Source organism: Prionailurus bengalensis, chromosome C1 (genome assembly GCF_016509475.1).
Source record: "Prionailurus bengalensis isolate Pbe53 chromosome C1, Fcat_Pben_1.1_paternal_pri, whole genome shotgun sequence".
In the NCBI taxonomy this organism is placed as follows: Eukaryota; Metazoa; Chordata; class Mammalia; order Carnivora; family Felidae; genus Prionailurus; species Prionailurus bengalensis.
The window spans coordinates 159,581,598-159,594,749 of NC_057345.1; the positions used below are offsets into that span (position 1 = coordinate 159,581,598).

The 13,152-nt window shown below is 37.0% G+C and overlaps 1 protein-coding gene across 6 annotated transcripts in view; it reads left to right on the forward strand.

Moving 5' to 3' along the window:
• UBR3 (ubiquitin protein ligase E3 component n-recognin 3) overlaps positions 1–13,152 on the forward strand; it is a 241,062-nt gene that overhangs the window by 131,158 nt on the left and 96,752 nt on the right. For all 6 annotated transcript variants that reach the window (XR_006296850.1, XM_043577008.1, XM_043577004.1 and 3 more), the window contains one exon: positions 3,288–3,376. Coding sequence is in view for 5 of the 6 variants with exons in the window: in XM_043577008.1 (XP_043432943.1) it covers positions 3,288–3,376 (89 nt within the window). In the remaining variant the exon portion in view is untranslated. The remainder of the gene's footprint in view (positions 1–3,287; positions 3,377–13,152) is intronic.

Sequence of the window (13,152 nt, forward strand, 5' to 3'; positions counted from 1 at the left end):
ATAGTATTTTTATAATAATAAATTTCATAAAGTAGTGATGTAAGAGATTAAACATGTATTCTATGCATGCTGTTGTTGCTTATAGTATTTTTGAAGGTTTCACAGAATGCTTTGAGCATCTGTAGAGCATTTTTGTTTGTTTCCATTTCTTCTATGGTGGCAAATTTTTGTCCTTTGAGAATGGATTTTAATTTTCATTTTGAAGAAATGTCAAATTTATTGAAAAGTTTCAAGGACAGTACAGAGAACTTCTTAGACCATTTCAGAGTAAGTTGCTTTACCCTGGAATATTTTAGTTTGTATTTCCTAGAAATAAGGACTTTTTTTTAGTATAATCACAATATAGTTTTCAAAATAAGGAAATTAACATTTTATTTGAGTATGATAAAATCCTTAGATCCCAAGTTTTGGTACTTGTCTCAATACTGTTTTTTTTTTTTCTTTTAAGGTTTTATTATCCATATTTGAGAGAGAGAGAGAGAGAGAGAGAGAGAGAGACAGAGCGTGAGCAGGGGAGGGGCAGAGAGAGAGAGAGAGGGAGACACAGAATCCGAAGCAGGCTTCAGGCTCCAGGCTCCGAGCTGTCAGCACAAAGCCTGACATGGGCTCGATCCCACGAACTATGGGATCATGAGCTGAGCCAAAGTCAGACGCTTAACCAACTGAGCCACCCAGGCGCCCCTCAATACTGTTTCTTATAACAAAAAAATCCAGTACAGAATTGTTCCTTGCATTTGGTTGTCACGTCTCTTTGGTGTCCTTCAATATGGATTTTCTTTAGTTTTTCCTTTATTTTCTTGAGCTTGTCACTTTTGAAGAATATAAGGTAGTAACATTGTAGAATGTCCCTCAATTTGGGCTTCTCTACTGGCCCCTTATGTTTAGATTCAGATTATGCATTGCTGGCAGGAGTATCAAGGAAGCATTGCTATGTTCTTTTGATTGTATTCCATCAGGTGTCCTATGATTTCAGTTTGTTTCATTTGGTGATTAATTTTGATCACTCGATTAAAGGGGTTTCAGCCAGACTTCTTCACTGTTAAGTACTCCCCTTTTCCCCCTTTGTAATTAATATGTAATTTATGAGAGATATTTTGAGATGCTGTAATATCTTCTTTCTCACAAACTTTCAATTTATTCATTTTTTTATTTCTATCAGTTTGGACTTACAGATTCTGATTTTATGGGTTGCAACCTCATATGTTTGCTATTCATTTTGATGCTCAAATTGTTTTAGATTTGACCTGTGGGACTCCCTTCCGGCTGGTTTCTGTATTCTTTTGATGTTTCCCTATCATTCTTTGAACATTTTCTTTTTTTCTGGGGCCAGAAGATAGTCCAGGTTCCTTTTGTATTTGGAACTAGCCATTTCTCCAAGGAGTTCTGATGGCTTTTTTTTTTTTTTTTTTTTTTAGAAACCACAATCAATGTGCTCATTCTAGGGGATATAGCTATTTTCAGTCACTCTTAGTGGACAGAACTAGGAAAAGTTTGTGTGTGGGTGTGGGTATGTGAGAGAGTGGGAGGGAGAGGGGAAGGAGTTGGAGGGAATAGGGAGAGAAAGTTATTAAAAACTATGAGTGGGGTGCCTGGATGTTCAGTAGGTTAAACGTCCGACTTTGGCTCAGGTCATGATCTCTTCGTTGGTGAGTTCGAGCCTCACATCGGGCTCTGTGCTGACAGCTCAGAGCTTGGAGCCTGCTTTGGATTCAGCGTCTCCCTCTCTCTCTGCCCCTGCCCCACTCACTCTCACTTTCTTGTTCTCTCTCTCTCAAAAATAAATGAACGTTAAAAAGTTTTTTTAAAGTAATTATTAGAAAAGCAGTGTTAAAATCTTTTGAACATTATTGGCAAAAGTATGTAACTTCTCATGGTAAGGCTTGACAGTACTTGACTCTATGCCTGTTCATGATAATCTCCACTAATTGGATGGGAGTGGATATGTGAATGAAAAATCTAAAATTACTGTTAGCATTTTTTAATCCAAGATTCTCTATCTTTGAATCATTGAGATTAATGAAAATTCTTTTTTAGGTTTCCCACAGAAATGACTTTATAGAATCTCAGCTTAATACTATGCTTTGACTTTTATAGTATATCTGTATAATAAATAGTCATTAAATGACTGCTGTAATATGCTCTATCCATTATGGTTTTTTAGACTTTTTTTTTTACTTTTAATTTGCTGAAAGTTTTTATTTAAATTCTAGTTAGTTAACGTACAGTGTAATGGTAGTTTCAGGATATCCTTTATGTTTTAATGGATATATTTTAATGTTTTTAACATCACAGGCTATGGTAAATTTCTTTTTGAGTTTTGTTTCAGTAAAAAATTTTCTTTCTTTTGATGAGCTAATATATAGCTTACATTGTAACTTTTTTTTCCTTCTTCCTTGCCTTTTGTTTTAGATTACTATTTTAACCTTTCTTTGCTCGGGATAAAATTTTTATGCTCGCTAGCATTGTTGGCATCCTCAAATCTAGGGAAGCCTCTGTTTCCTTTCTTTATTAGTTCACCTTTATTTTCTTATTCTTATGTTATAGTCCTGTTGTGTTCTATTTGTGTGTGTAGTTTTTATTTTTTTCTTTTCTTTTTTTTCTTTTTCCCAACCAGCCTCAAGTTAAAACACTCTTTGGAAGTAGATAAAGGATAAATAATAAATAGAATTTGATGAATTAATCCAAAAGAATATTTATGCTTAGATTTGAAATACAGTTTATTTTTTATGTTGCATTTGAGACTTCTGTATTTTTCCTTGAAACAAAATAAACTAAACTTGGAATATTTCCTAGTAGAAACTGGGAAATTTATTGGCTTCTGCTCATTCTCTTTTAGGAGAGTCCAATTCTTAATATAATAGTAAATCTATTTTTTATCTTTTAGATTCTGTTTATATCTAAACATCATAGCTTCTAGCAACCAGTTTGCTGTTATTTGTGCCTGGGGTTAAATTGTGAGTTCCTTGATAAAAAAACCTTTCTTACTCTTGCTGCCAATTGACATGACATACTTAGGAAATTGTTAGAAACCCAGATTTTCTATCTACTTTAATTATTTCACATTTTAAAATAAATCTTGGCTTTTATTTTTGTCTGTTTAAGCCAGTGATCTTCAAACCATGTTGAAGCAGTGGAATCTAAGGACAGTCAAATCTTACATAAAATTTAATACACAGTTCAGAAAATAGTTGTGTGCCAGGGGCTTTTCATACAGTATACACTTCTGAAATGTAGTAGGTAAGTCTTAAACACATCTGATACTTACCACTTTGTTCTGTTTAATCTAGGCGACAAAAGGCTAGAGAGAGGCAGCAGAAATTGCTTGCAGAGTTTGCTTCACGACAGAAAAGCTTCATGGAAACTGCAATGGATGTTGGTAAGCTAAAATTTATTAGTTTAGAACTCTTATAATTATACTTATTACCTCAGGGATTATCTAGTTCAATCTTCACTAGTTTTCAACATTGTAAACGGATGATTTCTGGTCTTTTTTTAAACAGTAGAGCGATGGAGGATCAGACTGTTATTGCGGGCAGTTTATTCTGTGTGGAGTAGTCGTAATTATTAGAAAGTTCTTCCTGATGGTAGCAATAAAATATCCTCTGCTACTTTCTTCTGCTAGATTGTCCTTTAGATCTGTGTGGTACACCAGTATGTATTTACTTGTTCTGATTTTTCCTGTGAAATTATCCTGAGGTTTTAAAAATAGCTTTCAAATACTTTTAGTGCCTCCTCCTTCTGCTGCCCCTTCAATATTTCTTAAAATCAGGTGTACTTCTCACTTCTGTTAGGATAAGCATTGGTGTATGTACAGTGAGAGGGGATGCCATTTTCCTGTATAATAGTAGATTGCTATGAGTAATTTTTTACAAACATTGAAAAAGAATGGATTAAATTTCAGTTAATCTCAGTCTTCAGTCAACCAGGATACTCCCTTTCTTGACGATCTCTTGCATTCCAGTGGTTTTTATTTTTTCTTTTAGAACAGAGATGCTGAAATAAAGTCATTCACGTAATTAAAATATATACACATATATGCATTCAAACACCCATGTACATTCTCATGCACTTTTGTGCACATAAGCACACAGGGTCAACATCCAGAAGACGTGTGTGTGGGGGTGTTAGTCCAGATATAGTATAATGTCTTCTGAACCGTCAACAGTGGAGTTTATGTTCAGGACTTAATTTTGATGTGAAGAATACTGTTTATCATATTTAGTATCAGTTGACTTTCTCATTTGAAAGATGAGGATTTAGTTCTTTGACATTACTTTCCCTTTCTTCATCTCTTCTTCTTTACCTTTTTCCAAAAATTCATAATTAATATTTTGTTTTTTACATATAGGAAGAACAAATAATTTGTTCTTCCTATAGCCACTGTCTTCATACCCCTTCATATAAAGTAAACTTATAGCACCCCTATTTTTCCTTTTATTTTTCCTTTCCACATTTCTACCTCTGTCTTTATCAGTTAGTTACTTATTTACTTTTAAATTGTCAGGGTTGCTTACATTTTCTTCTGTAGTTACAATCAAGTGTTCCATCCAAAGATTGACTTTAAATGTTGAAAAATAATTAATATGACTTTTTGAATGTTGTTGAGTACAGGGCTAAGTAGTGTTCTAAGATTCATTTACTTTATTATTTTTTTTTCAGTACAGTGGCCTGACTCCTAGACTACTTTAAGGAGATTGTGTATGGCCCCATTTCTTACAGTTTCTCAGTTGCTAAAACCGTACCACCCTTTACATACCTCTGCTTGGACCGTTACTTTGTTATATTATCTTTTGTTTTTCCTGAAGTTTTCAACTGTTGTTTTTTCTTAACTCACGTGCCCTTATGATATGTCTGTTGTTCTACTCAGTTGTACTGTCCTTTGCACGTAATTCTGTTCCAGTCTGGTCCATTTGCTCTGGAGGTATGCTGTACAGCCATTACCTTTGGATTTTCCTCTTGTAGAGTTGATCTGGGGTTTCCTGCATCTTATATCATCTCTCTTTTTTGGGTCTTGTTTTACTGGAGTTCAGCCATAAGTGTATTCCTAATAATGCTTATATGGGGTCTGAAATTTCTGAACTTTGTGTTTCTGGATGGAGCTCTGTTTGCTCTCATGCTTGATATTTCATTTGGGTAACTATAATTCCAGGTTGAAATATATTCTCTGTTACAAATGTTAAAGCAATACTCCTTTGTCTTTTACTATTCATTTGATGAGAAGTCTGGTGGTAGTCCTTTGTAGGTGAACTTTTTTTTCCCTTTTCCGTAACGTTTTAATTGATCCTTAGAGATTTGGATTTTTTAAAAAAGATTGTAATGTGTTTTTTTGTTTCATTTTGATTTGTTTTGTGTTGTTTTGTTTTGTTTTTAATTTTAAGGAGGCTCCATGCCCAACGTGGGGCTTGAACTCATGACCCTGGAATCGAGAGTCTCATGCTCTGCCAATTTAACTAGCCAGGCACCTCAAGAGATCTGAAATTTTATGATTTGTATCTAGGTGGATCTTTTTCCTTTTCCTTAGTCCTTAGTGGGCCTTTTCAGTCTGAAGATTCATATCTGTGAAGCTCTGAGAAGAAACTTTCCTGTGATTTCTCTGATGACTAGCCATTCTCCGAGGTGACCCTCAAGGATCCATGCCTTCCTTTTTATTTTTAATTTTTTTAAATGTTTATTTTTGAGAGAGAAAGAGACAGAGTGCAAGTAGGGGAGGGGCAGTGAGAGAGGGAGACACAGAATCTGAAGCAGGCTCCAGGCCCTGAGCTGTCAGCACAGAGCCCAACGCAGGGTTCGAACTCACGAGCTGTGAGATCATGACCTGAGCTGAAGTTGGATGTTCAACCAATTGAGCCACCTCAGCGCCCCTGTGATCCATGTCTTCTGGTTATTTATGCCCTGTGTATTCTTCTTTCACATTCCACCAGAACTGGTGTGCATGGCCACTGGCATATGGCAGAAGTAATACTGTGTCATTTCTGACATTAGGTTATGAAAAACACTGCAGCTTCTGTCTTGTTTTCTCTCTTTCTTGGATTACTTATTCTGGAAGAAAGCCAGCTGCCATATTGTGACCAGCAGTATGGAGAGGACTGTCTGGAGAGAGACTGAGGCATCTGGCCAACAATTATGTTAGTGAGCTTGGATGTGAAACTTCAACCTCCAGTTAAGCCTTCGGATAGATTTTTAGTTTGACAGCAGTCTCATAAGAGATCCAGAACCAGAACCATTCAGCTAAGCTTCTCCCAGATTCCTGACCCTCAGTAACTGTGTGAGATAACAAATGTTGGTTTAAGCCACTGAGTTTTGGGGTAATTTATTAAACAGCAGTGAAGAACTATTACATACTTTTCTCCTTATATTTTCTATTATTATTTTCTTAGAGACAGAGACAGAGAGAGAGAGCAGGGGAGGGGCAGAAGAGAGGGAGAGAGAGAATCTTAGGCAGGCTCCATACCTAGCATAGAGCCCACCATGGAGCCCAACACAGAACCTAGCATGGAGCTTGATCTCATGATCGTGAGATTACGACCTGAGCTGAAATCAAGAGTCAGACGCTTAACTCACTGAGCCACCCAGGCACTCCTATCCTAATATTTTCTTTATACTCCTTTTGTGGGACTCTCAGTAGTATAAGTTGGATGTTGAAACTCCTAGATTGCTATTTTACTTAATCTTTTATATTTGTTACCTTTTATATGATGTGTTCTTTTTACTTTGCACGCTTAGAGATGTCCTTTCTTCAGTATCTTGTTCCTACTTGCCCTACAGAATTTTTTCAAATCTTTCTGAATTTGTTAGAGTGCACGCATGCTTTCTCTCTCTCAATTATCTTTTACCCTTTTGAATTACTTTAAGCTATAATTTTTAAAGTTGGAGAGTGAATTTTTAAAGTTCATTGGAGAGGTAGCAAGGTGTAGTGGCTATGAATATGGACCCTGGAGCCTGACTGCCTAGGTTCATACCTCAGCCACTCTGTTGTCTGGAGCAATTTACTTAACCTCTCTGTGTCAGTTTTCACATAATGAAAAAGGGATTATTTTTTAAACAAAAATTTTTTTAATGTTTTATTTATTTTTGAGACAGAGAGAGAGAGCATGAGCAGGGGAGGGTCAGAGAGAGAGGGAGACACAGAATCGGAAGCAGGCTCCAGGCTCTGAGCTGTCAGCACAGAGCCTGACGTGGGGCTTGGACTCACTAACTGTGAGATCATGACCTGAGCTGAAGTCGGACGCTTAACCGACTGAGCCACCCAGGCGCCCCTCCCCCCCAAAAAAAGGGATTATTATACTACCTGCTTCATAAGATTGTTGTGAGGATTGAATGTATTAGTATATATATATTTTTAATGTTTATTTATTTTGAGGGGGGGAGGGAGGGGAAAAGAGAGAGGGAGAGAGAGAATCCCAAGCTATAAGCACGGAGCCCAACACAGGGCTGGATCCCATGAACCCGTGAGATCATGACCTGAGCCAAAATCAAGAGTCACATGCTTAGCCCACTGAGCCACCCAGGCGCCCCTGTATTAGCACATTTAAAATACTTAGAACACAGCACTCTCAACAATAGCCAAATTATGGAAAGAGCCTAAATGTCCATCAACTGATGAATGGATAAAGAAATGGTGGTTTATATACACAATGGAGTACTACATGGCAATGAGAAAGAACGAAATATGGCCCTTTGTAGCAATGTGGATGGAACTGGAGAGTGTGATGCTAAGTGAAATAAGCCATACAGAGAAAGACAGATACCATATGTTTTCACTCTTATGTGGATCCTGAGAAACTTAACAGAAACCCATGGGGGAGGGGAAGGAAGAAAAAAAAAAGAGGTTAGAGTGGGAGAGAGCCAAAGCATAAGAGACTCTTAAAAACTGAGAACAAACTGAGGGTTGATGGGTGGGAGGGAGGGGGTGGGTGATGAGTATTGAGGAGGGCACCTTTTGGGATGAGCACTGGGTGTTGTATGGAAACCAATTTGACAATAAATTTCATATATTGAAAAAAAATACTTAGAGTGCTTAGCACATAAGTGTTTATGAACATTGGCTATCCCTATTATTATTTTTATTATATAATTTACTTAATTATCCCATCATAATTAGACTATAGCTTTTTTCTAATTTTAATTCTAAGCATTGTATACACACAACTTTTTCTATATTTAAGAAAAATTTTTTTAATGTATATGTATTTTTGAGAGAGAGAAAGAGTGCAAGCAGGGGAGGGGCAGAGGGAGAAGAAGACGTAGAATCTGAAGTAGGGTCCAGGCTCTGAGCTGTCAGCATAGAGCTTGACGTGGGGCTTGAACTCACGAACCACAAGATCATGACCTGAGCCAAAGTTGATGCTTAACTGACTGAGCCACCCAGGTGCCCCAAACTTTTTCTGCATTTTGAGTCTGGGTCTAAGAGGATGAATTTTGGGAAATGATGGTGGTTATATAGTTTTGTATGTTAATTGTGTACCCACCACTGTGTTGAATATATTGTATATTGACTTATTTATCCTGACACCCCCATGAGAGAGGTGGTATTATTCTAGATAAAGATACCTAGACTTAGATCAAGTAACTTGTCTGAGGTTATACTGTAGTACGTGGTATGGTACCACAGTAAGTGGTATTTCTTCAGATTTGGAGGAAATTGAGAAGAGTTAAGTGTGCTCGCCCCAAGTTGGTAGCCTGGGGATAGAAAGGGACAGACATGAGAATAGTTGCAAAGTAAGAATTAAAAGATCTGATCATTGCTTGATTGATTCAGGCACAAGGCACAAGATAGAAGGGATATTTAACGTGTTTGGAAATTTTTATTTTTTAAAAACCAGAATGAAAAGAATACTGTTTTTCCAATAGCTAAAGCAAAAATCTTTGATGTGCTCTATTAGTCTAGCCTATTGTAGGGTCAGCCCCACCCAAATCATATGAATTGGAAGTGAGTGATGAGGCGGTGATTCTGCTAAACAAAAACTGAAGCCTGCTATTAGCAGAAGGGCAGTAGATACTAGGTAAATTGAAATAATGTCTCTCCGCAGTACCTATCCTTTAAGATTTCATTTGGAATGTGGGGTTGTCCAAGCAACAGCTGGCACAGATCAGGATTTGGTTGAGTTTTATTGTTACTTGTGGAGACAGCTGATTATTTTGTTATTTAATAATACAGTTGGGGTTTTTTTTAAGTTTCTTTATTCATTTTGAGAGAGAGAGACAGAGAGAGTGCCCACAAGCTGGGAAGGGGAAGAGAGAGAGGGAAGGAGAGAGAATCCCAAGCAGGCTCTGTACCGCCAGCATAGAGCCCCACATGGTGCTTGATCTCACGATATCATGACCTGAGCTGAAATCAAGAGTTGGATTCTTAACTAACTGAGCCACTCAGGCACCCCAATAATACAGTTTAATTTGAGATTTATCCTTTTATTTTTTAACATGCATGCTAAAAATGTAATGTTAGCATTTACAGAAGAAGGGGGCTGCGGATATGAGTATATTTTATATATTATATTAAGATATAAAAATACTTACATCCCTAGTGTCCCCTTCTTAGGTAAATAATAACATACTGTGTATGCTTTCTTTACCTTGTTTTTTTCACTTAACATTCTATCCTGGAGATGCCAGCAGACAGTGTATAGAGATCTTCTTCATTCCCTTTTCTAGCTGTATAGTATTCCATTTTGTAGATTTCCCCCGCCCCCAGATTTTATTCAAATGGTCTTCTATTACTGGAATTTGGGGTTGCTTCTAGTACAAATAGCACTGCAGTGATTGTCTTTATATATGTATTTATTTGTATTTTGATAATATGTGAGATAGATTTTTAGATGTGGGACTGCTAGGCTAAAGGGTAAATACATAGGTAATTTTTTTAGGTACTGTCAAATTACTTTCTTAGGGGTTGTGCTATTTTGCATTCCCACCAACAGTGTGTCATAGTATCACTTTCCTTACATTCTTGCCGTAAGAATAAGTTGTCAAACTTTTGTTTTTTTGGTAATGTCATAGTGAGAAGAAGTGGTATTGTAGTTTAGCTATAATTAGTATTTCTCTTATTATTAAAAAGGATAATCTTTGCATTTTTAACTGCTTCTTCTTATTCCCTGACATCTCTTTTTGCTCCTTACACAGTTTTGTGTGTGGTTTTCTCATGAATTAGCCTCTTTTTAATGTTCTTCCATTTTCTTGGAATCAGACGCATCTGTGAGCTTTGTTCTCTTTCAGGTAGGACCAATCTACTTGGAACATTGGAATGCATGTAGTGCATAGTACTATGCATCTATGGCTGTTGCATATATGTTTAAAAACATTATTTTATGAAGTATCGTTTTGAATTTTGCTGTGTAACTTGTGAAATTCTTGCTCTCTTAACTAAGTAGAAACTACTTGAATTCCTTTTCACTGAAATTAGAAAGCAGATCTCATGGATAGAATGTTTTTTACGTTGGTTATTCTGAATCTAAATATGTTAGTTTTGAGGGATGGTCGTTGGTCTGTAATGTCTTGTAAGTTTTTAATTTCTAAAGTTTACTTTGAGAGAGAGCAAGCTGGGAGGGGCAGGGGGGGAAGAGAGGGAGGGAGGGAGGGAGGGAGGGAGGGAGGGAGAGAGAGAGAGAGAGAGAGAGAGAGAGAAGGAGAGAGAGAGAGAATATATCCCAAGCAAGCAGGCTCCACATGGCTTCAACTCATGAACCGTGAGAACCTGAGCCGAAATCTAGAGTCAGATGCTTAACCAACTGAGCCACCCAGGTGCCCTTTAAGTTTTTAATTTAAATTGTGGTTAGTTAATGTACAGTGTAATATTAATTTCAGGCGTACAATTTAGTGACCAAACACTTACATAAACACCTGGTGCTCATCACACCATGTGCATTCTTTAATCCCCATCACCTGTTTGACCCATCTTCCCACCCTCCTCCCTTCTGGTAACCATCAATTTTCTATGGTTAAGAGTCTGTTTCTTGGTTTGCCCTCTCTCTCTCTCTCTCTCTCTCTCTCTCTCTCTCTCTTTCTCTTTCTCTTTCTCTTTCTCTTTCTCTTTCTCTTTCTCTTTCTCTTTCTCTCTCCCTCTCCCCCTCTCCTCTCCCCCATTTTACTTATTTGTTTTGCTTAAGTTTCACATAGGAATGAAATAATGTGGTATTTCTCTTTCTCTGACAGACTTATTCCACTTAGCATTAATACTCTGCAGCTCCATCCATGTCATTGCAAATGACAAGATTTCATTCTTTTTTATGGCTGAGTGATAGGCCATTATTTATATATACCACATCTTCTTTATCCATTCCTTAGTCGTTGGACACTTGGGCCTTTTCCATAATTTGGCAATTGTAAATAATGCTGCTATAAATGTTGGGGTACATGTATCCCTTTGAATTAGTATTTTTGTATTCTTTGTATAAATACCTAGTAATTGCTGGATTGTAGGGTGGTTCTGTTTTTTTTTTTAATTTTTATTTTTAATGTTTATTCATTTTTTGAGAGACAGAGAGAGACTGAGCATGAGCAGGGGAGGGGCAGAGAGAGAGAGGGAGTCACAGAATCTGAAGCAGGCTCAAAGCTCTGAGCTGTCAGCACAGAGCCTGACATGGGGCTCGAACTCACTCGTGAGCAGTGAGATCATGACCTGAGCTGAAGTCGGACGCCCAACCAACTGAATCACCCAGGTACCCCTGGGTGGTTTTATTTTTAACCTTTTGAAGAACCTCCATACTGTTTTCCAGAGTGGCTGCACCAGTTTGCATTCCCACCAGCAGTGCAAAAGAGATCCTTTCTCTCCGCATCCTCGCCAACATCTGTTGTTGCCTGAGTTGTTAATGTTAGCCATTCTCACAGGTGTGAGGTGGTATCTCATTGTGGTTTTGATTTGTATTTCCATGATGATCAGTGAAGTTGAGCATCATTTCGTGTGTCTGTTGGTCATCTGGATGTCTTCTTTGGAAAAATGTCTATTCATCTTTTCTGCCCATTTTTAATTGGATTATTTGTTTTTTGGGTGTTGAGTTTTATAAGTTCTTTATAGATTTTGGATACTGACTCTTTATCCACATTTGTCATTTGCAAATATCTTCTCCCATTCCGTAGGTTGCCTTTTAGTCTCATTGTTTCTTTCGCTGTGCAGAAACTTTTTATTTTGATGTAGTACCAGTACTTTGTTTTTGTTTCCCTTGCCTCAGGAGACATATCTGGTAAGAAGTTGCTGTAGCCAGTGTCAAAGGCCAGTGCTATGGCTTGTGTTCTCCTCTAGGATTTTAATGGATTCCTATCTCACATTTAGGTCTTTCATCCATTTTGAATTTATTTTTGTGTAAGGTGTAAGAAAGTGGTCCAGTTTCATTTTTGCATGTTGCTGTCCAGTTCTCCCAACACCATTTGTTTAAGATGCTATCTTTTTTCAATTGGATATTCTTTTCTGCTTTGATGAAGATTAATTGACCATATAGTTGTGGGGCTAGGTCTGACATTTTAAGTCCATCATTTGTGATGTGGTGTGTTTCAAAAACTGGAGCCCATAAATAAAAGGTTTTATTTGTACCATAAGTAAGACACACACTTCTATCTAGCCAAAACATTTTTTTAAAGCATAATAATGCTTAACATATCATATGAAACTATTTGAAAGCAAAGGTAACCATCTCTGCCTACCTTCCCTTTTAATCTCACCATTCTGGGGTAAACCATTATAAACAGGTTTTATTCATATGAATACATATAAAAATTATATAAATGGATTTTTTTATGAAATAAAATTATAGTGTACATAAGGCTGTGCAGTTTGCTTCCTTTTTTAAAAACTTAATGTATCATGAATATCCCTGAAAATTACATATAGTATATATAGATCTCTTCTTATCCTAGATCTCATTATGCACACGTGTGTACACATGCATGCAATGTTACATGAATGGGATTAGTATAAGTGCTTTTCATTTGTGTTTTTTTCTTTTTCTCCCATGACCTATGATTACACTTTGGTTTGTATACTCCTCTGCTACTCTCTATATTCATATAATCATGTACAAACATACTATAGTTACAGGTTCATTTAAGCTTCTCTTTCTCTCTTCCTCCCTCTCCCTCTTTCCCTTTCTTCCTTCCTTGTTTTTGGTCATTGTTTGCTTTTACCAAATGAGATCACCTGTCCCTGCTCTCTACCTCAGTAAT